The sequence below is a fragment of the Bombus bifarius genome, unplaced genomic scaffold (assembly GCF_011952205.1).
Source record: "Bombus bifarius isolate JDL3187 unplaced genomic scaffold, Bbif_JDL3187 scf7180000008006, whole genome shotgun sequence".
Classification (NCBI taxonomy): domain Eukaryota; kingdom Metazoa; phylum Arthropoda; class Insecta; order Hymenoptera; family Apidae; genus Bombus; species Bombus bifarius.
In genome coordinates this window covers 192,642-213,038 of record NW_022884384.1, presented here as the reverse complement: position 1 = coordinate 213,038, position 20,397 = coordinate 192,642, and the positions used below count along the sequence as shown (strand labels likewise).

At 42.0% G+C, this 20,397-nt stretch overlaps 1 protein-coding gene across 1 annotated transcript; it reads right to left on the bottom strand.

Annotated features, from left to right (window-relative positions):
- Positions 1-6,260: 6,260 nt before the first annotated feature.
- LOC117206421 lies at positions 6,261-13,955 on the bottom strand. The gene is made up of 4 exons (XM_033445752.1): positions 13,919-13,955; positions 12,325-12,526; positions 8,360-8,673; positions 6,261-7,515 (listed from the first exon to the last, which is right to left on the bottom strand). Exons 1-4 carry the CDS (start codon positions 13,953-13,955, stop codon positions 7,091-7,093), a joined length of 978 nt encoding a protein of 325 aa, XP_033301643.1. The 3' UTR covers positions 6,261-7,090.
- Between the last annotated feature and the right edge of the window lie 6,442 nt (positions 13,956-20,397).

The following is a 20,397-nucleotide window of genomic DNA, read 5'->3' as shown; positions in this document are numbered from 1 at the left end:
CACAGTTGCAAAATTTACACTTATTTCAAAAGTTTTACGTACGAATTTAAATTAACGTAATGATCACTCGAGAAATATAATTCTGTCAGATATAAAAAAATCTCTTTATTTACAATAAATATATAGTGAAATTATTAAGTCGTTTTGTTTGGAATATCAAGTAAAATTCGCAGTTTCTTAACGAAACTCGAAAAACCGCCGTACTATGCGAAGAAACTGAAAAAGTCTACAACTTTTCCACCCTTTGTGAAAGAAACTACAACTTTCCTCCTTTTTGTCAATCTCCTTCTCCACATTCAACAGCTATCTTCCGTTCAAGCTGTTTTTCCGGTGAACGTGTCCGTTCGATGTAACGCGGCTGCGAGCCATCAAGGTCCCCAATAAAAGAGAGGCAATCGCGAAGAAAACGGAGCTTTGGAGCACGCGACAAAGGAGCTCCCTGTGAAATTCACGATTCCCTCGCGACTCTGCATAATCGAATGATTCTTCCGACGATGTCGGAACATGTGCGCTACGCCGTGTGACGTCACGGCCGAGATAAACGTTGGAAAGCGGATGGTTATGCAGGAGAACCGAATTTCTGGCCAAGGAATGAAAGAGAAAGACAAGACGGTTAGTATTAGGTTGTCCGAAAAGTGTCTTTCTTTCGCAAACGTGATTTTCACAACAGTGCACTTTCGTAGAAACGTGAAACCAACTCTGTGAAATGTCGCGGTGTTTATCTCGACAGAACGAAATGGATCGTACGTATTTTGACAAAATAATATAAAACAAAAGACGTTGTGCTATTTCCTGATGAAACAAAAGACAACTTTTCGGACAACCTAATACATTTACGATTAGCCATAAATAAATCTCGTACCTATTGTCTCACCGACAGAAGGTACAAACTTTATTAACGAATTTCTCGCGTTTCTACTTGATTCTTTTTAATATCCAAGCAAAAGCAGTATCCGTTCAGACATCCCATTATTTGATCGACGTTCGTACTAAAAACGCCACGAAATTTTTTAACAATCCGATACTACCGTTTCGAAGATTTCGTCACAGCTTCTGCTTGAAATTAGAATCTGTCCCCGAGTGTATATACACGTTTCACTGTGGAATCGGCGAGATTTCGTGCGAGCGAAGGAAAAGGAAGCGTAGGAGAAGCGAGAGAACGTGAAAGATGAACGAGACGAAGACCGGGAAGAAAGAAACGGGCAAACTGTAGACGACGAACAACAGACACAGAGTGGAAAGGGATAGAACGACAAAGGGAGGAAACGTGAAAGCGCGATAGAGACGATAGTAACGTAAAAGATGAGAGAGGAAGCGAGAAGACGCTATGAAATTGGCAGTCTAATAAAAGAAGCCAGGGAGGAATCGACTGCAGTGGATCGATCCGAGACTGCATTTTCATCGTGATAACGATCGCTCATCAAGGATATACCTACTACTTCTTTTATCTCCTCTATTCTACTCCCTCCACCAGTTCTCCGATCTTTTAAAGCGATGATCATTTTAAGGTATCGCGGCATGGTCCATCTTTTCTTTTCTTCTTCGTCCACGTCCACTTCTTCTGCTTCTTCTACTAGCTTGTTCTTCTTGTTCCTTGTTTTTCCTAGCGATGTTTTCTTTTTCTTTTTTTTTCGTTCGAAATACTTTGTACTTTTATTCTCACCCAGAACGGGGCTCGTTTTTAATGATAGACTTTTTGGTCGACTGCCGCGGTGGCCCGTCTGTTACCGGGCCGGCCATTGTATCGGACCGATAATTAAACGTTGCCAAACGCGAACGCGCGCGAACGTTCATTTTGTACGCGATTACGCTAAACGCGATAGTTACTCTCCTCGCCGATTTCTGTCTCCTTTGCTGGATGATGAACGAGAAGAAAGACTGGGTTAGTGAATCTGTGTTTGAAGAATTGCTCGATGAATAATCGTTTAAGACGATACCCGGTCCTGAACGTTTAATAAATAACATTCAACACACTAACTTGCTAATAGGTGTATAAATCACAGACACTAAACTGACCAACTCCATCGAAGTTAATGGGGTGGTTTAAAAAAAAAAAAATGGAATTGATCGGTTCTACTACCCAATGGCTCGTATTATACCAACGACTGTAAATACACTAATAGTTGCAACCTATAAAGACTATAAGCTCGCACGTGTCGTTCGAAACAGCTACTCGCATTATACCGATTATTATTAATGCCACAATCTGTATTACACATCTTAAATGAGTCACACTCCATGGGGGCAATAAATCTCGCAATTACAATCCGGGAAAACGAGTCGCGGTAGTTACGAACACAGTATCGGGCATGTTGCCGAGCAAAAGGTTGTTCACATCGAACGAGGCACAGTTAAAAACGGACGTTTCAACGAATCGGCGGAATTAATCGGTCTGTCGAGGCTAATCGAATGCTGGTTCGAGCGAGAGATGCCACTTAAGGGACGGAATATGCTCGATATCTTAATTTCGGACGGTGTCGTCGCGTGGAGCGTTTCAGTCAGGCGAAATGCACCCTGGAACCGGTTAACGCGACACGCTGCAAACGGATCTTTAATTTCGTATCGAGGTAATGAACGTCGGCCCGCGGAACTCGCCGTTTTCTCGATCGTCTGCGGAACCGTGAACGCAATCTCGCCGGGTTTTATTGGAGCTTCGGGCGATTCTAATGGCCCGTAAAGGAAAAGAGTTCGATACGAGGCGCGGATCTAAAGAGAGAGAGAAGTTTCGAGAGAGCTGAAGCTATGGCCGGAATCTACGGAGCTACTTTATTCGATCGGTAGAATCGCGATCGTTGCGGTCGAATTAAAACCGATCGAGGAAACGTCGTTAGTTTCTAATAACGAGACAGATAAAATCCGGACCTCTCTTTTTATTTAGGGATGCGTTCGGTGAAACGTGACTTGGATTATTCGTGGAAAGTGAACGTTCGAAGATTACGTAGTTTGTCTTAATTCTTCGAATAAATCTTGACCATTTTGGTTTCGCTCGCGATTGGAATTTAAATCGCAGATCTGCGAGGCTTAGAAGTTCGGAAGATTATTTTATCGAGTGGAAAATATAAAGATACGAAGGTAAAAAACAAGGAATTGAAAGGTTTAAGAGTAATTGAAAGGTACACGAGGGATTTAAAATTCTAAAAGTGGATTTGCAGTGCAACTGAAAGATCTTTCAGAAGACTATTCAGCACGTACTAAATTGCTTCAATGCAACAGTTTAACATGATAAATGGAGCATTCTTTCTATCGTTACGATGTTCTTAGGTTTCTTGGAAGTATTCGTGACCCGTGATACGGAGAGAGCTACATCGGATCCAAGAAAGCAAAATGATGGAAGGAAACCATACTGATAAAAGTGTCAGCGTTTCAATCGCCAGATATCGCTTGAATTTTTTAATTGGACCGTTATCTTGGTTAACAGTGCCCTTTGTTATTCTTCGATTCTTCGACAAGTCATGCTATATAACCGCTTTCGTTGTCTGTCATTGATACTTAATTTGCTCTCGTAACTTCCTGTATGAATTAAAATATTCTTGTCCAATCAATCTAATAGATTACGACTTCGATTCATAAAATAGATTTATGCCAGAAGACGTTTGTACTCAAAGTTTCATTATCGTTTATCATTATTATCGAATCTCTACTCCGTAATCCTATTCACATTTTCTCTCCAATCGTTGAACAAGCAAGTATCATCGACTTTTACGATCAGCAACATGCTCCGGGTTATCTACAACGTTGCTCGTGCTCCAAAACATTAGTCGGATAAAAACGGATGGGTTCGATAATTTCCAAGGAATCGAAGAAATTGAAGGAATCGAGGAAATCCATATGGTTGCTCGAAACGATCGTTGAACACACAACGAGCAGAACATCTTCGATTTTTCTTTCTTCTCCACTCTCAATGGTAATCAACATATCAATTTTCTATCTCGATGTTGCTCGTGTATTCGTTCTATCTCTCCTACTCTTCTAATCGTATTCTCGATGAGCGAAGAGAAGAGAAAAAAAAGCGAAGAAAGGGGGAGGCGTCGCGATCTCATCAGCGAGCAACAAAGTCCTCTTTGTCTTGCAAGTCCGCGATTGTATTTGGCCGGCGCGCTGTTCGCGCGTTACTCAGCCGCGTCTCGATCGAGTAAACACGCTAATCGATTTCAAGGATGAGGCAAAAGGAATGGACACGGCGGCGAGATAGGACGACGAAGAAACGTAAATCGAGGGAGAAAGGGACGAATCGTGGCAAGAAAGGGAATATTTATTTCGATCTTCTTCTAGAGATTTTATCACTTTGTAGCTCCATGTTGAATTCGACGATTGTAATTTGACATACAATTGCGTCAACGCAAGAAAAATTAGCTCTGGCAATTCCCAGCTTGTGACACTATATAGAACTTTCGCTAATTACGTAGCTGAATTACTGAGCGAAAGAAACCAGAAAGAAATTTTCCTCTTGAATTATGAGAACAATCATTGGATTTAAAAATATGAAAATATGAAAAATTGCATAATCTCCAAATACGGACTTAATAGGAGATAGTTTCATGCCTCATCGAATCGCAGGGAAGAATAATGAACACTTTTATGCTCGTTGTACGTCCTCTGTGTAGTCAAATTACGGAAGTAAAAAAGTCGTCGAGAACCAGAATTCGCTTAATCATTGTATTCGCGTAATTACTACGTCATAAGCGAATGTTCCCCCGCGTCATTATTTTCCCTTTAAAGTCCCTCCTTTTCGTTCATCCTCGTGTCCGGTTACTTCATCGAATCGCTGTCATTACTTCTTTACTCGCTCGTGGTTATGGACCGACGAAAGTACTTGCTGAAATACCTACTTAACTTGATCGCTCGTCTTCGAACATTGTTCTATTCGCTCTCAGTCCATCGTCAAACCTATTCTTCCAATTACACAATGAATCCCTTCGCATGAAGTCTTCATTCTCGAAAAGTAAACTCTGATAGCTACAACCTCGATAGAAACTTCGACCATTCGAACAAGCGCATTGACAATCTATATTTTATCGTTTGATTATTTCCAATTCTTATAACGTCACGCACCATTCTATTAGTTGAAATAGAAAAAAAATGAAAAAGACGCGATTAACTTGATAAAGAGCACGACTACCGAAGGAAAGCTGGGAAAAACAAATTACTAGCGAAAGAAGAAGAGACAACAGGGGAAGGAGAAGCAAGGAGAACAGAGGTCGATCCTCCTGGCAGGATTCGCGGCGAAATCGGCGGTTAGAAACGGCCATGAACCATTTTCGCCCTACGAAGGAGCAGCGCACACAGCACAGACAAAATAAAAATGCGAGGAGGAACAGCGACCAGGCGCTCAAAGCGAGGGAAAGGGGATACTAGAGAGGACACGGGAGAGAAGAGAAAAGGAGAGACGAAGAGAAGAGAAGCCGGCCAACTTCTCTCACCCGGTTTGGGCTGGCTTGGCCTTCCAAGGGGCCAGCCTAGACTCACGATTCTCATCTCTTGTGCTGGTCCACCGCGAGACGAAATTCGTACGTTGCTTCTTCTTCTTCTTCTTCCTCGTCTTCTCCGTCTTCTTCTTCTTCTTCTTCATCTTCGTCTTCTTCTCGACATCCTTTTTAGTATCTTCTTCCTTCCACGTAAAAGGACGACAACTAACGCGTTCTCTCTGTCTTGTTCCTCGGGCCAGTCGCGATTTATTAGTCGAGCTAATTAATAGGCTAACTGGACACGGGTATGCGAGTATGCGTGCACGTCGCGTCGGTGCGAGTTTCGTGGAAATCGAGGCAACGATTCGCGATTTATTGCCGCGCGAAAGATTCATGGCTTCGGGCCGGCCGAGCTTTCCTTCGCAGCGATCTCCAAAAGCCTTTTTTCACCGAGAGGAATAGAAGGTCTAATGGCATCGACGCGATCGTAGCACTGGAATTCCTTTAATTCGGATGTTCCCGCGATGAGGGATCGATCCTTCGCAGCCAAATTCCTTTCAGCTCGGCCGCCGCGCTGCCACTGTAATTCGACGTTTCGATAGCACCGCCTCGAGACCGAACCATCACGATCACGCTTTGGTAAAAACTATGCCGCTGCTGGAATTCACGCGGCTACAATTCTCTGTTTACTCTGGGTGCCGCAGATTGGTACATAATGAAACAAATAGCGCGTGTTCTTCTTTAGACTTTTTTTAAGCAGCAAAGTTTGAATTATGTAAATTTTTATTAATTATTTTTTATTATAGTATCATAGTATAGTATTAACGAAATATTATTAAACAGTAATATCGAGGAAAATCTTTGATCGGTTGTCTACCACAAAAAATTATACTTCTATCCACGTTTTCTCTGATTTCTGTAATATCCAAGAATTTACATACGTCTTTTATGATACTATACGAACAATTGCATCGTCTTAATATATCTTCAATTCCAAGAAACGCCAAATGTGCGGATTTTCTTGCTTTTAAATATTTGTACCGATCGAAGATTTATTTGCAACATTTAAATTACGTGATAAATAGCATTCATGAACTTCCGACCTCGAGATTATTACGAATTAAGCACATCCTATGTGATATATGGATTCCCAATAAACGGCGCATTATTCAACTTCATCAAGCGATAGTATGAAAATTTAGAAACCTGTTTAAAATCCAAAATTTAAAATTTTCCATTCTCCAAAGATTACAACCATCGTCTAAAAGGAAAACACCATTGAAACTCAGAGAACCTTGGAGACTTTTCCCGATGTAAAACTTTCTAAAATAAAACTTTCCATCCCCATAATAGCTTTTTTCACGCAGCTTCATTACAAGGTCCTCGTGTAGCAGAAACATTCTTGTCTTGGACTAAGGAGAACAAATAATTAAAAATACAAAAGTAAAAATTGCCTACTACTCAAATAATGTTCACACCGATTGGAAACTATTCGTCTAAATATAAGATGAAAACTACCGTTACATCAGATGTTTCTCAATTAACTTTCCACCGGAGCGACAGTTTTTCAACATTGTTTCATTGCTTGAAACAGAAATATTTTTCTCTGAATCAGCGGAACAATTAACGACCTTCCATTGTCTGGGCATGAAATTTGAACGATTCGCGGACAAAACCAGCGCAGATTAATTCCGCGTTTCCGGTCTCTGTTGCTTTTCACAGGGTGTCCCCGTCCTGAGGCTCGTGTCACGGCACGTCAGTCGCACGCTGCTGCAATTCAACGTGAAATCTAAGGCGTCGTTCACACCGTTGCAAGCTTCGTCCTCCTTGGTTGTCTCCTTCCTCGCCTGGACGTTTCTCCGGCCCGTTTCCGGCCTCGATCTTCCGTTTCCTTCCGTTTCTACGCCGTCGTCGATCCTGCAGCCCGTACGATCGTGCTGCCTCATCGCGATCCGTATGGTGTGAGTCATTTCCGGGCTGGAGGATCGCGATTCGTGATCAGCCTCTACCTCCGAGTCGATATCGACGCGAACGTTTCCGGATATCTCGGCACAGATGCACTTGGTGACGTCTTGGAGATCGAGGTTCGATAATCGTGCACGGCTCGGACCTGGAAACGAAAATCGAATGAGCGATGATCCAATTTTATGGTATTTAATTAATATTAATTTTTCTTTTCGTTCTTCTTCTGGTTCAGTTAGCGTAGAGAATGATTTATGGTCACAATGGGGAAATTTATACTTTGGCGTGGAAGATGGTAAGAAATTAATGGAGTGCGGTATGTTAGGCGTAGCGCCCGTGCACCTAGAGACTGCAACCTGTTTAACGTCAATGTAGGAAGTGGAGCTTAGTTACCGACTGATAATTTTTTATAATTGAATAATTTTGAATATTAATTTTTCTAGACGATATTGGTGCTATATCAGAGGATTATCGGCAATTTTATTACTTTTCAATAATTAAGTAAATTAGCAGATGAACTTTTCTACCGTACAGTGTTTTAAATATATGGCCGTAGGAAATATTCTACCATATAAAATATAAAGTTAGACGTGTAAATTATTTCTCGCTGTTAGTCGAAAGTTGATCAATCAATTTCTGACTATACAAATTTACACAACATTTATCTAAAAAATGACCAAAACCATTTTGCAAATTTTACATCATCTGTATATTTAATCATACGGTTTTAACTCGTCCAAGGTTTCTCGCAAATCGCTAATCGATACTTTTAAGCATCTCGAACACCAATCAACCAGCATCTCGAAGCATGTTCCAAGTCTTCCAAAGCCCGTAAAGAGGCGAACAGGTTGTCGATGCTCGCTAATCTTCGTTTCTCGCGAATCGAACGAACTTCTAAAGGTCTGTGCATAAAACAGATTCCCTTACGCGCTCGCGAATACCAGGAATGCCACTGAGTAAACGTTCGCCAGAACTGCAGACTTTGAATTGACCTTGGACGATGTTCTTCGTGCATTCTTCGAGGGTTGGAGCTCCTTTCGTGCATTCCAGGAACTCTTTGCCTCTTCTGCGTCGAGACTTCCTCGACGATCTCTTCCTTCTTTCGAGCTCCGACTTCGTCCCTGCGTCGTTCGGCGTGATCTTATCCAGGAGTTCGTCCAGAACGTCGTCCTTGGTTTCGACGACCTTGGTCCGTGCACTTGCCTGTGATTCGATCAAAGGAATCGATGACTCTGGAAGCTCCAGAGAGACGATCGTCAGGAAAGGTGGCCTCTCCTTCCGGATCCTCTCCAGCCACGACCTATAACTGTTTCATTTTCACGATCACGATTACAGCGTGGATCAGGAGCTGACTGAATTAGACTCGATTTTCTGCTTGGGAAATTGAGTTTCGTTTTAAGCATGGAATTGATACCATCATCATTGATACCACGCTGCTCGTCTTATTTGAATCAATCAGTGTAAGCCTTGGTAGCTCTGTTTGCTGTGATTTGATTTTCACTCTTTACTCTTCTGATTTTTAAAAGATATGGAGAGAGTATTACTTTAGGGTAGATTAATTAATTTATTTAGAACGTCTTTGATTAGTAATTAATGTATTTATTTTTTAGATTTGTATATTTAGAACGTCTAAAAATTGAAAGTTTTGTTGCAATTACTATATAGCATAAAATACGTTAAAATTACTTTTTATCGAATACCAGGAAAGATAGAAGGAATCGATTGATCTACCATTTTCTAATCTTTTTTTCAATTTCTCGTGTTTTCGAGTAAACAATAATTGGTTTCCAAGAGCTTTTCAAATGTCAGTCGTGATTTCAAGTAGGAAGTACTACGAGGAAGTTGCAAGGGAAGCGAAGTAACAGAGTAAAAAGAGAAACGAAATTGTGTGAAAAGATGAAGCAGTAGCACTTCGACAACGAGAAGAGCTTCATCATGATGAAGTTACCGACGCTTTTCAAATTCACTTCCTAACGATCTTCCTTCACGATGACTTCTCGTCGTTTGAAAAGAACCAGCCTAACGAAATGATACACTTTATCTTCGAGATCGTACAAGCGTTCGACTATTGTGAAATACTAAATATCGTTTCTGTTATAATACACACAGGAATATCTTAATATTAGGTTAAGTAAAAAGTTCTGAGCGTTTTTCGCTAGATGTCTTTAGTGAGCCATATCTCACGATGTGCACATCGCATCGAGTCATAGTATACACCGATTTCAAGGTGATATTACGCATCAAAAAGGTTCTTTGTCAGTTTTGTGTTCGGTGAAGCCAGTTGTGTGTTACAGCGTTCGAAAATGGAGATAAAAAAAGAGAAAATTCGATACATTCTTCAGTACCACTACGACCAAGGTGAAAAGGCGGAGCAGGCGGCCAAAAAAATTTGTGCTGTTTATGGACCCAGTACAGTATCGAATGCAACAGCAAAGCGGTGGTTCCAACGATTCCGTTCTGGTAATATGGACGTCGAAGATGAGGCACGCTCTGGTAGGCCAATCGTCGAAAATGTGGATAAAATCATGGAAATCGTCGAGTCGGACCGGCATGTGAGCACTTATTCCATTGCCCAGGAACTGAAGATTAGCCAGAAAACCGTTTGGAACCATTTGCATAAGGCTGGTCTCAAGAAGAAGCTCGACGTATGGGTGCCACATGAATTGACGCAAAAGAACCTTTTGGACCGAATTGATGCCTGCGATTCTTTGTTGAGACGTAACGAAATCGACCCATTTTTGAAGCGGATGGTGACTGGCGATGAAAAATGGGTCACATACGAGAACAACAGCCGAAAAAGATCGTGGTCCAATCGCGGTGGGCCGGCCCAAACGATCGCCAAGCGTGGATTAACGGCCAAGAAGGTTTTATTGTGTGTTTGGTGGGATTGGAAGGGAATCATCCATTATGAGCTGCTCCCATCGGGGCAAACACTTAATTCGGACCTCTATTGTCAACAACTGACCAGACTGAAGCAGGCGATCGACCAGAAGCGGCCAGAATTGGCCAATAGGAAAGGTGTTGTGTTCCATCAAGACAACGCCAGGCCGCACACATCTTTAACGACGCGTCAGAAGCTCCGAGAGCTTGGCTGGGAGGTTCTATCGCATCCGCCGTACAGTCCAGACCTGGCACCAAGCGATTATCACCTTTTTAAGTTTTTGCAAAATTTTCTTGATGGTACAAAACTGGCCTCAAGAGAGGCTTGTGAAAATGAGCTGGTCAAGTTTTTTACCAATAGGGACGAGGACTTCTTCAACCGCGGAATTATGAAATTGCCTTCAAAATGGACAAAAGTAATCGAACAAAACGGCGCATATTTAATCTAAATCGAATAATCTTGACTATGTTAATTTCATCGTCGAAATAAAGCGAAAAAGCGCTCAGAACTTTTTACTTCACCTAATAATATACACAATGTATATTTAAATGTCCAATTCGTCCATTTTATACCAAGTTACGCAAAATAGAGAACTTAAGGACGAACTATAAAAGATTCGGATCTGTTGCTTCTGCAAATTACTAAAAACACACAGATGCCTTTGATAAAATTAATGTTCACTTTTATTAAGATCAACATATAATTATTATTATGCTGTGAATTTTTTAATAAAATGAACTCAATGGTAGATGGTGACTCTATACAGCTAACAAAAATCTTTCAACGATGAAAACTTTCAAATTAGAAATTTCTCGCTTTATTGGATTATCTAGAAGATTTTATCGCCTCGAGTGAATTGAAAACAATCGGCTCGTAGCAAAGCAGACTCGGTACAGGACAGAAAACGTGGGATAGGAACGCGTCCGAAAGCGGTCGATAAATGGGCCACGATAACGAAAGCAACGGGAGGCGACGAAGAAGAAGGAATTCTTTCTGAGAGACGGCTGATCCACGCTGGTGGTGGATTCACGAGAAACGAGAGCACGTCCTAAACTCGCAATAAACTCGGTAACCTTGCCCGGATCTCGAGCTGTCCCGGGGTCAGCCTCGAAATATAATACCGTGCTCGTGTTCACCGGAACGTCCCGTTTCGAACTGAAGAAAAAGACGAATTCCCGGAGCGCAAGCATTTGGAACAATGAGACGGCACTCTAGAGACTCTGGATAGACGAAGATAAAAGAGAGAAGAACGTCGACGATAATGACGTTCAGATAGACGTTCGTGCTTTCGATGCGATAGCTGCTTTAATAACGTTATAATGCCGGCTGCGAGGGCACGATCGCCTTCGAGGCTTTATTAAGTCGCGCGGCACCGATCGTTCCTTCTGTCCCGACAGTTAAATTTTAGTGCGTTTAATTACGGGTTCCTACGTCACATTAACGGGCCAAGCGGATCCTCGGGTAGCGAACAACGTTGACTAGGTCGAAGTTTCGGTTAATCGCCTAGGAAATCCTGTCTCTGGGGATTCATCCGTCTCTCAAAATTGTTGTTTGGCGATTATAGGCGGAGGAAATTGTAATATCATGCTTCTTCCCTTTAGAACGACGAATCGGTTAAGTGTAAATGAGTAAATTTTGCAACTACAAAATATTGTTCGTTAACATACGTCGTACAGAATTTTTGTAACAAAATGTATGTAATGAAAACGCGCTGCTTTGCTAGAACTGTCTAATCTAATAAATTAATATAATTAAATGATATGGATAATCGATCAAATCATATTGGAGGAATAAGTTAGCTCATGGACAACCTTTCCTATATAGAAATTTCCTTCTTTCAAAATGATCGCTCTGTCAACTACTGGTTTTACGAGTACAAAGCAGTTTTCAGAGGAAATATCTCGATCTACAGAAAATACATGTCCGAATATACACTACATGAAACATCGATAGCGCAGAGCGACTATCGCGTCCCGAGTGACTCGCATCGATCGCCGATGCACCGAGGGAATTCCGAAGTTCACCGCAGATCAGTGACAGTGCACGTGCGGTCTCGGTTGCTACAAGAGAGAATACCTCGAGGATCTCCTGGAGGAGGGCACGTAACCGGTGGTAGGATGACAGATATGGCGTGCCGGAGACTGTGACCTTGAACTCGAGGGTTCCCTCGCGCTCCTGGGGTCCTCAAGCGTGAGGCGCCGAATGTAGAGTCCTGGCACCTCCTCCGCAAGCTGATGTCTTCTCCTGTACGAAGCCACAGTGACTGGTCCAACCGATTCTCACCATCGATCATCCGCACGTCGTTCTCCTCTTTCTTTTACCACGCTCTTCTCTTTTTTATACTTCTTTTTCCTCCCTCTGCTTCTTTTTATCTTCACAGAGAAACAGTGAGGTTGAACTCGAACGAAATGACCTTGAACCGTGATCTTGAGACGGCCAATGCAATCGCGGAGGAGACTTTTCGTTGGAGAAAGTTGAAGAGTTTCCGACAGCCGGCAACGGTTGTTGCAACGAAACGTTAATGGTCGACGATGATCAGATAGCCAGATCGTTCGTTCGGTTTTTCTTCGCAAGATCCGGGTAGATCATCCGTTGTGGATCATCGAGTAGCGTGTTTTAGCAGCATGGCAACATCGTTTGGAAATTCAAGCGGTGCCGGGTCGATCGACGAAGAGAACCTACGGGTAATTGCATGCGGTTCGATTAAATTGTCCTACTAGGTTGCGAAACGTGAGGCTAACCGGTCCATGGAGATCGTGCGAGCTTGTTTCTACAGCGATCGCTGCTTTTGTGCCGAGATTGTAACGATCATTAACGAGATCCATGATATCAACCGAGAGGAATTATTAACGCTAGTTTATTGAATGAGGGAGGAACTGTACTGTCGTCGAGTTTAAACACAACCATTACAGGTTAGTAAGATGATAAGACGATCGTCCACGAATAGACTTAACACCTATTTTCTGTTCTCTAATTTCCACGTGCTGCGATATCTATCTGTGTTCTTTAAACAAGCAGCTAAATAATTTATTACATTTTCGCGATAATTAATTTGCAAATTATCTATATATTCTACACAGTTGGAAGTTTCTATTCGATTAAGAAAATTTCAGTGTATTTAAATAGATTAAACAAAATTTTTCCTAGTATTCCAACAGTCGTACCAATTGTCAAATCCAAAACTATTTTATCAAAGAGACGATGTTCGCTAGCAAAATTAAAGGTTAAGAGGTTAACACTGTCCCAATACCGCAACTTTGACGCACCAGTCACGGTGGCGTCTTCCAATATAGCTCATCCGACATTCCTTTGACACTCCGAATATCCTGTTTCCCGCGATTCATCAACGCGAGGGTATACAGGTCGATCGAGAATCATCGCGGCGGGCGTATCAAACGGTACGTCGGTTTCTGGTAATTCCCGATCAGCAGGTGGTCCGATTTCGGTAGACAGAGGTGGCGGTCGCGCGAGGACCGGCTTTCGAGACCGTGGCAACGCATTAAAAGCGTTGTTTAGCAGGCTATTTCGAATGTTGTTCCTCCTGTTCTTGGCTGCTGGCCAACGCGCGTGGGATAGATTAACTCTCTCTCTCTCTCTCTCTCTCTTTCGACTATAAGCTCTAGTGTCAGAGCTACTTGCCGCCGGGGATCTGTCCGACTGACTGACTGACCGGTCTCGATTTTTTGAAGGAATTCCTTCTCTTTCATTCTGTTCTCGCTCGTGTTTCACACCGGACCACCGGTACCGTTCCAACGAAACGGCCATTAATTCGTAACGATGTTTCGCGCGTGCGTTCCGGCCTCGAGTTAATCGGCGAAGGAACGTTAATGGCGATAAAATTGGTGATTAACGGGAGCGCCGCGAGCTATGTTAATGGGTCCCAGAGGGAATTTCGTTGTTCGGTAGCCGACGATATCAGAACGGCGTTCAGCTTTTAATTACAGTCGCATTCGCCAAGCTGAACGCGAGATTATCGCGTGTACTATGTTTATTTGGTCGTTTGCCGATCTCCCGCTAGAATTGTATTCGTACAAGGGAATTTGAATGATCCTGGATCAATTGGAAGATTTATTGCGCCTAAAGTATGTCCTTTTCTTTTCTCTTTTCCGTATAGAGAAGAGTTACGTACACAGGGGAATTTAAGAAACAAACGTTACTTTTGCAAATGTAAATGTATTCAGTTAGGGTTGCAATGTTAATTGAATGCGATTTGCTGGTAAATTTATATCTTTACGTAACTAAAGCAATGAAATCTAACGTAACGTAAATTGTCTCGTTAACTTTGGATATTCTACGTAATTTTGTACATTTTTCTGTAAACTTTCCTTCTTTCTTCTCTCTCCTTATTGCCTTCTCAAGATAATTCTAATAATTACATAACACAATGACATTTTCCACGATCCCGAACAAATGATCTCCAAACATCCCGAGGCGGTCTGTGCGCCTGTATATCTGGATACTCTCGACCATTCGTTTCGTGGTAAAACAATGTATTGCGAAAAGCGAAAGGAGCACGCGGCGATCGAGAAACGTAACGGTCCGGGACGGAGCCGATGGAGATTAAGAGCCGATTAAAATTCATGGCGTGTCAGCCGGTATAATTCGATTTCGTAGGTGTTCGTGCAGATCGAGTTACCCGACTTCTACGGCCGATTTCTTTTTTCGAGCAGAAACGCGAAACAGCCGATGGCATGGGACCACGTCGAGGACTCTACTCGCGGGAGAGACAAATCCCTGTGACGTCTATTAAAATTGAAACGTGGCTCATTATCGATTCGTCACGCTAACCGAGCGTGAGGACAGCGCGACTTACGGATTCCGCTTGGATCGTATTACGCGGCATCTGATCGTTTCCTTGGACCAAGGACGCGCCTCACGATGATAATGCAAGATGATCGGTTCACGTCGACGCGAACCACTGTCGAGAGCGGTTGAAAGCGTCCGAAGCTACTTGGTTCACGTTAAAACGAAGATTCTATTCCGGTGAAACGAACAGTGGACGACGAGAGTCGTGATTCCTGTCCCACACGAAAGAAGCGATTTCGTTTCATTTCACGAACGTTAGCTGAAGTGACGTTACACGAGACCAAAGAATTTGGACTGAAATGTGGTAAAAGAGATACGCAGGGAGTAGAATTATTTTGACGTTGGACGAAATGACAATATTGCAATAAAAATTTTGCAATTTCTTTTAGTTTTCGCTCGCGTTCTTCATTTTTTCTCACAAAGCACATTCTCGAATTTATTAATTAACATTCTGATAGCGAAGATTCCACGATGTAAGATTACCGTAAAGAACCAGAAATCTTTTTAAATTCGCGAAAAACCCGAACAAACCAATCGAACAACCATTACACGAGACAAGCAAGCTGTTCTTAATTTGGAAGAAAATATACTCCGTCCTATTCATCGATTACCACGGAATAAGCTCTTCCATCGTGTATTCTTGCAGCGTTACTCATACGATGCTCTCTGGGGGATCAATAAATAAATCGAATACAGCGGACGGAAACGTTGTCCAACGAGCGCCACGAGCAATTTCATCGAACCGATGTACCACACTGAGAAAGCAAGAATCAATTTATAAAGGGGAATCGGACTTTCATCCAGCTCCATCATCAAAAGATCACCGTCCGGCCGATTCCCAGATCGATCTTCGTGGGTGGACCAACGAAGGTAAGCCTGATTCGCAAAAGAACGAAGACGCGCGAAACAAAACGCGCTTAGGCTCGGCGAACGGAGGAGCGGAAACTCGGGTGGGGAACGAGAATGCCAAGGCACAAATAGAATAGCTCTACCGGCGGAAAGCAGAGGCACAAGCGAAGGAACAGGACAGGAAACAGAGAAAGTTAGCGAAACAGAGGAAGATGCCAATCTCTTCGCGGAATATGTTTACATTAAAGGCGCGCCTTGAAAAAAAGGCCGGGACGAACCGCAAACTGCTTAACGAGTCCTGCTCCTTCCACCCCCGACCCTTCTTCAGCCTTTTCTCTCTATACTATACTGCCACGAAGTTGCATCGCGTGTGCACCCACACACCGAGATCGCGAGTAGATAGCGATGGACTCGAGTGGCGGCGAATTGTTGAAAATTATGACAATCTTCGTTCCATTTATATCTGGAAATTTAAACGTGCAAAAATACACAGAGTGTAGATAATACGGAAATATGTGAAATTTCCAGAGGAAACTTCTCGTTCTGATGTTTAGACGATGAAACGAATTTATTCAGATTCTAGATCTTTAATTCTAATTTTTAATCCCATTCCTACAACTATAAACTCGCATAAAAATTCATAGTCTACTCATCAAGATTATACGCTTGCCAATTTTCCACCCTCTTGCAAGCCTACGAAATTTCTAATTCTCATCGTGAAGAATTTCTCTCTCGAAAATTGCTTAAAAAGCTCGCGACTTAAAAGACCGAGCACACATCGTCGTGGCTGGTTCATGCACACAATTCACTGTGCTCTTTTCTTTCCTTTTTCGCGTCGCCGACGAATTTAACGCGCAATGTGTCCAGCGTGTGTGGACGAGAGCGAGCGCGCGGCCGCGCGATTCACTAGCGCTTCGGGGCGAATTTTAATTTTCACGAGCGGGATGCCCTCCCTGTGTATTGTCATTAGAGAGAGGCCAACGACGGCCAGCAAGGGGGAAAAGTCAGGCCACGAATTATGGGCCGTGAAAGGGGACGGGAGAGGAGCAGAGAGAGAGAGAGAGAGAGAGACAGAGAGAGAGCAAGGGAGAGAGACATCCACGGTGTTATTAGATTTCTTGCAAATTACTCGCGCGTCCCATTAACGAGTCCCATCTGTCTGGATTACGAGGCGAGCTCGGCCGAGCTCCGTTCCGCGTCCTCTCGACCCCGCCGAGCGATTTAAAGCGTTATTCTCTCTCTCGTCGTTGCTCTCCTCGTTTCCTTCCTCGTTCTTTCGGGGTTCGTGAATCTTTTCCTCTTTTTTTCATTCCCATCCGCGTGATCTCGGAAGCTGCTGTGAAATGGCGCAACGATTGAAGGATCTACATTGCTATCGTCAATTCTTTTCTTCTTATTGTTGCGGGAGATTTGTTACGAATAAGGACGAATACGTGGTGTTTTTAACATTGTGTGTGGGACTTTTAGCGGGTGAATTTCGTGTTTACGTAAATGGAGAATTTTTGTCGTTCCTCCAGTCAGAGATAACAATTGTTGTTAAAGTAAATTCGAAATTGGTTATTACGAGAATAATTGGCTAATTTTAACAGAGAGAGGGTATATACATAGAAAGAGTTATGCGGATGTTAGATGTTGTTTTATTGCTTGTTACGCATGAACTTACTACAACGAATGGGATAATGTGTGCCTATATGTTTTCATTTTCACGTTTCACATTAATCGAAGATAAAATTCGTGAAATAAAATTCATACAAGAGAATCTCAAATTCAAAATTTTTTCGATCGGTGAATCATTTCAGACTACGATTAATTTATTATTTATTATACACGTATAATTAAACAAGACGTTGTACCGTCTGGTGGGGGCGCGAATTAAGGCGGATTTGCAGAGAGAGAGTGGTCACTCCTCGGAGAGACCACCCAGCGCGGTGGTCGAAGGTATCGCGATATCGTATCGATCTTTCCCCCGTGGCCCGAAACACACACGCTGCTGCGGGGGAGAGAAAAAAAAAACAAGGCAATTTCCGAAAGGAAACACGTGAAATCGATAGCCGCTCCGGGTTCGAGCGCGCCCGGGACTTTACGACTCTCTCGGAGAGCTGCGTGGAAAAGTCACGACCACGCGGGGAAACACCGCGGCAGACGAGGGGGTGAAAGAATTGGAAAAGTGGAAATAGTCCCGGCGAAATTGCTAAGTCGAAATGGGCTTCCTTGAAACTTTCGTAGACGCCGTTGTCGTGGGCTCTTCGATTTTATCGGGCCGAGTCGAATGGCCGTGTAACTGTGGTAATGGTCGCGGTGAACGTGGAGGAAAATTTGGGGAAACAAATATATTGGCCAGCCAGTGTGTTCCGTTCGAATGTGTAGGTTTGCATGAAATGTAAATTCAAATCCGTGTGAAGACAACTTTTTATGGACAATTTTAATTCATACGCCGAAGCATGTGTACAAGTAGTTGAGTAGAAGTTACGAAATACTATATTGGATATTTTTTATCGCCAAATAAATAAAGATTGTCGTGATTAACCTGCCTATAAAAAGCATAAATGTGGTGAAAAAAATTAAATTGCATATTTTTGTATAGCCTGAAGATTCATATAGTGGGCAGTTTGGTAAAGTTTATGAATTACAGTATAAAGTTATCTTATCTTATAAACAGTTTAATCTTACCAATCGCCCTCTATATATTTTGAAGCACGCTGACAGAGAAGAGAAACCGCGAAAAAAATTAATTTCAAGGCATTAAGTATTTTTTCTCTTCTTTTTTAACGCTATTAAATGGCAAATTCTAAGGCATTAAACGTAATCGAGACAACGTGGGATAACGTTTATGAGATCGAAGAGCTACTTTATTACAGTGAAGCGCGAAATGTTGTGTAAAATCGTTCCGCAAAACATGCGAAAGTACCTAGTTCGATATCAGATTGAAACTAAAATTTACGAGCGAAAGAGAAAGAAAAAAGAAAATTCAAGAGGCACGATTCGAACAAATTTTCAATGATTACAAGAGCAATCGAACGATTTTCATAAAAATTACTTTCACGGAATTTGAAGCAAAAGAGCCACTTAAACCGCTTATATACATATCCCGGAATTGTTATTTCGTTCTTCGATTATACCTTCAATTTCTTTATCAATCACCGTGGTTTCACTAATTATCTCCATGTAACTACCAAACCTACAAAGTTTCTCTCGACCAAAATCCCTCGAATTCACAGGAAATTAGCGGTTTCCAATTATCGAACGTAACTCATCAATTTATTTTGTGATAAATCTGGTCGATTCACGTTTCTCTGGATTAAACGGCGAACACCGTCTATTCTGATCAACGCCCTTCGGCCTCGAATCGAGATTTTATTCCCGATCCAGGATACTTTCGGGGTCCGACTATGTAATTTTGATTCGTTATTCCGCGAAACTCGAGGAACTCGAGGGTAATTGGCCAAATTGCCAATCCTGCCAATCAATCGTTAAATATCAAGGATAACCTGGCCTCGCTCTCATGGCGTCTGATCCGCGTTTTCTGACACTGCTTTGTGCCTCGTATCTCTTTGAATTTGTATTGTAACATAATATGAAGATCGTAACGGAAAAACGTGATAAATCGATAAGTTGATAAAAAAAATAATTAAAGTTCAATCCATTATTATTAAAAATTGTTGAGAACATGATATATATCTCGGCATTATTCTGAACACTTCAAAAATATTAACTGTTACAAAATTGATTATATTATTAACGTTCGCATGGACTTATAGAACAAATTGTCTCTACTTTATATTAAAATATTTCCTTTCGTATGACAATTTAACAACATAAAAATCAAATAGTATTGCAAATAATATCGGTCTATATCGTTTCCAAATTTTTGTTCCGAGCTATAATTACAAACTAAATTTCTAAATTGGATTTGATATAGTTTTTCTATTTATACGCTTGCCATTCTAAGTTGGCACAAATGTACGAAGACATGCATGCGTCTATAACGAAATTGGGATAAACTTGTTTTGCATGTTATAAACGACATGGTAAATCGGCTTTGCGACAGCTGCTAATTTCGTGGAACGGATTACGCGACAGGTGATAAAAGAGACGGAGAATATCAGAACAGTGCAACGGATGCAGAAGTTGTCTGTTTGATGGTCCTGTAGCTTTCGGCCGCTGGTGTTTCTACGAGATAAAAAAGAATGATCGATGTCGTGGGTCGATGCTTTTTGTCATACAGCGAGTAATTTGGCAAATGCACGATATATGATGATGGAAGGACAGCTGCTCTGGTTTATTTAAATGCATCGGTTTTTAGAAAGACCTCTTTATTGCTCTGGTCGCAAGCCAATGCTCGTGACAGGTTATGCGATGCGTTATAATTTAGCGTCATTGTAATTTTGATGTTTTTAATATGTAAATGATCTCGAACAAACAAAAAAAAAAAAAAAGAAAACACGCGATAAATGAATATTTAATATCGGATGAGATTTGATAAAAATTATATTT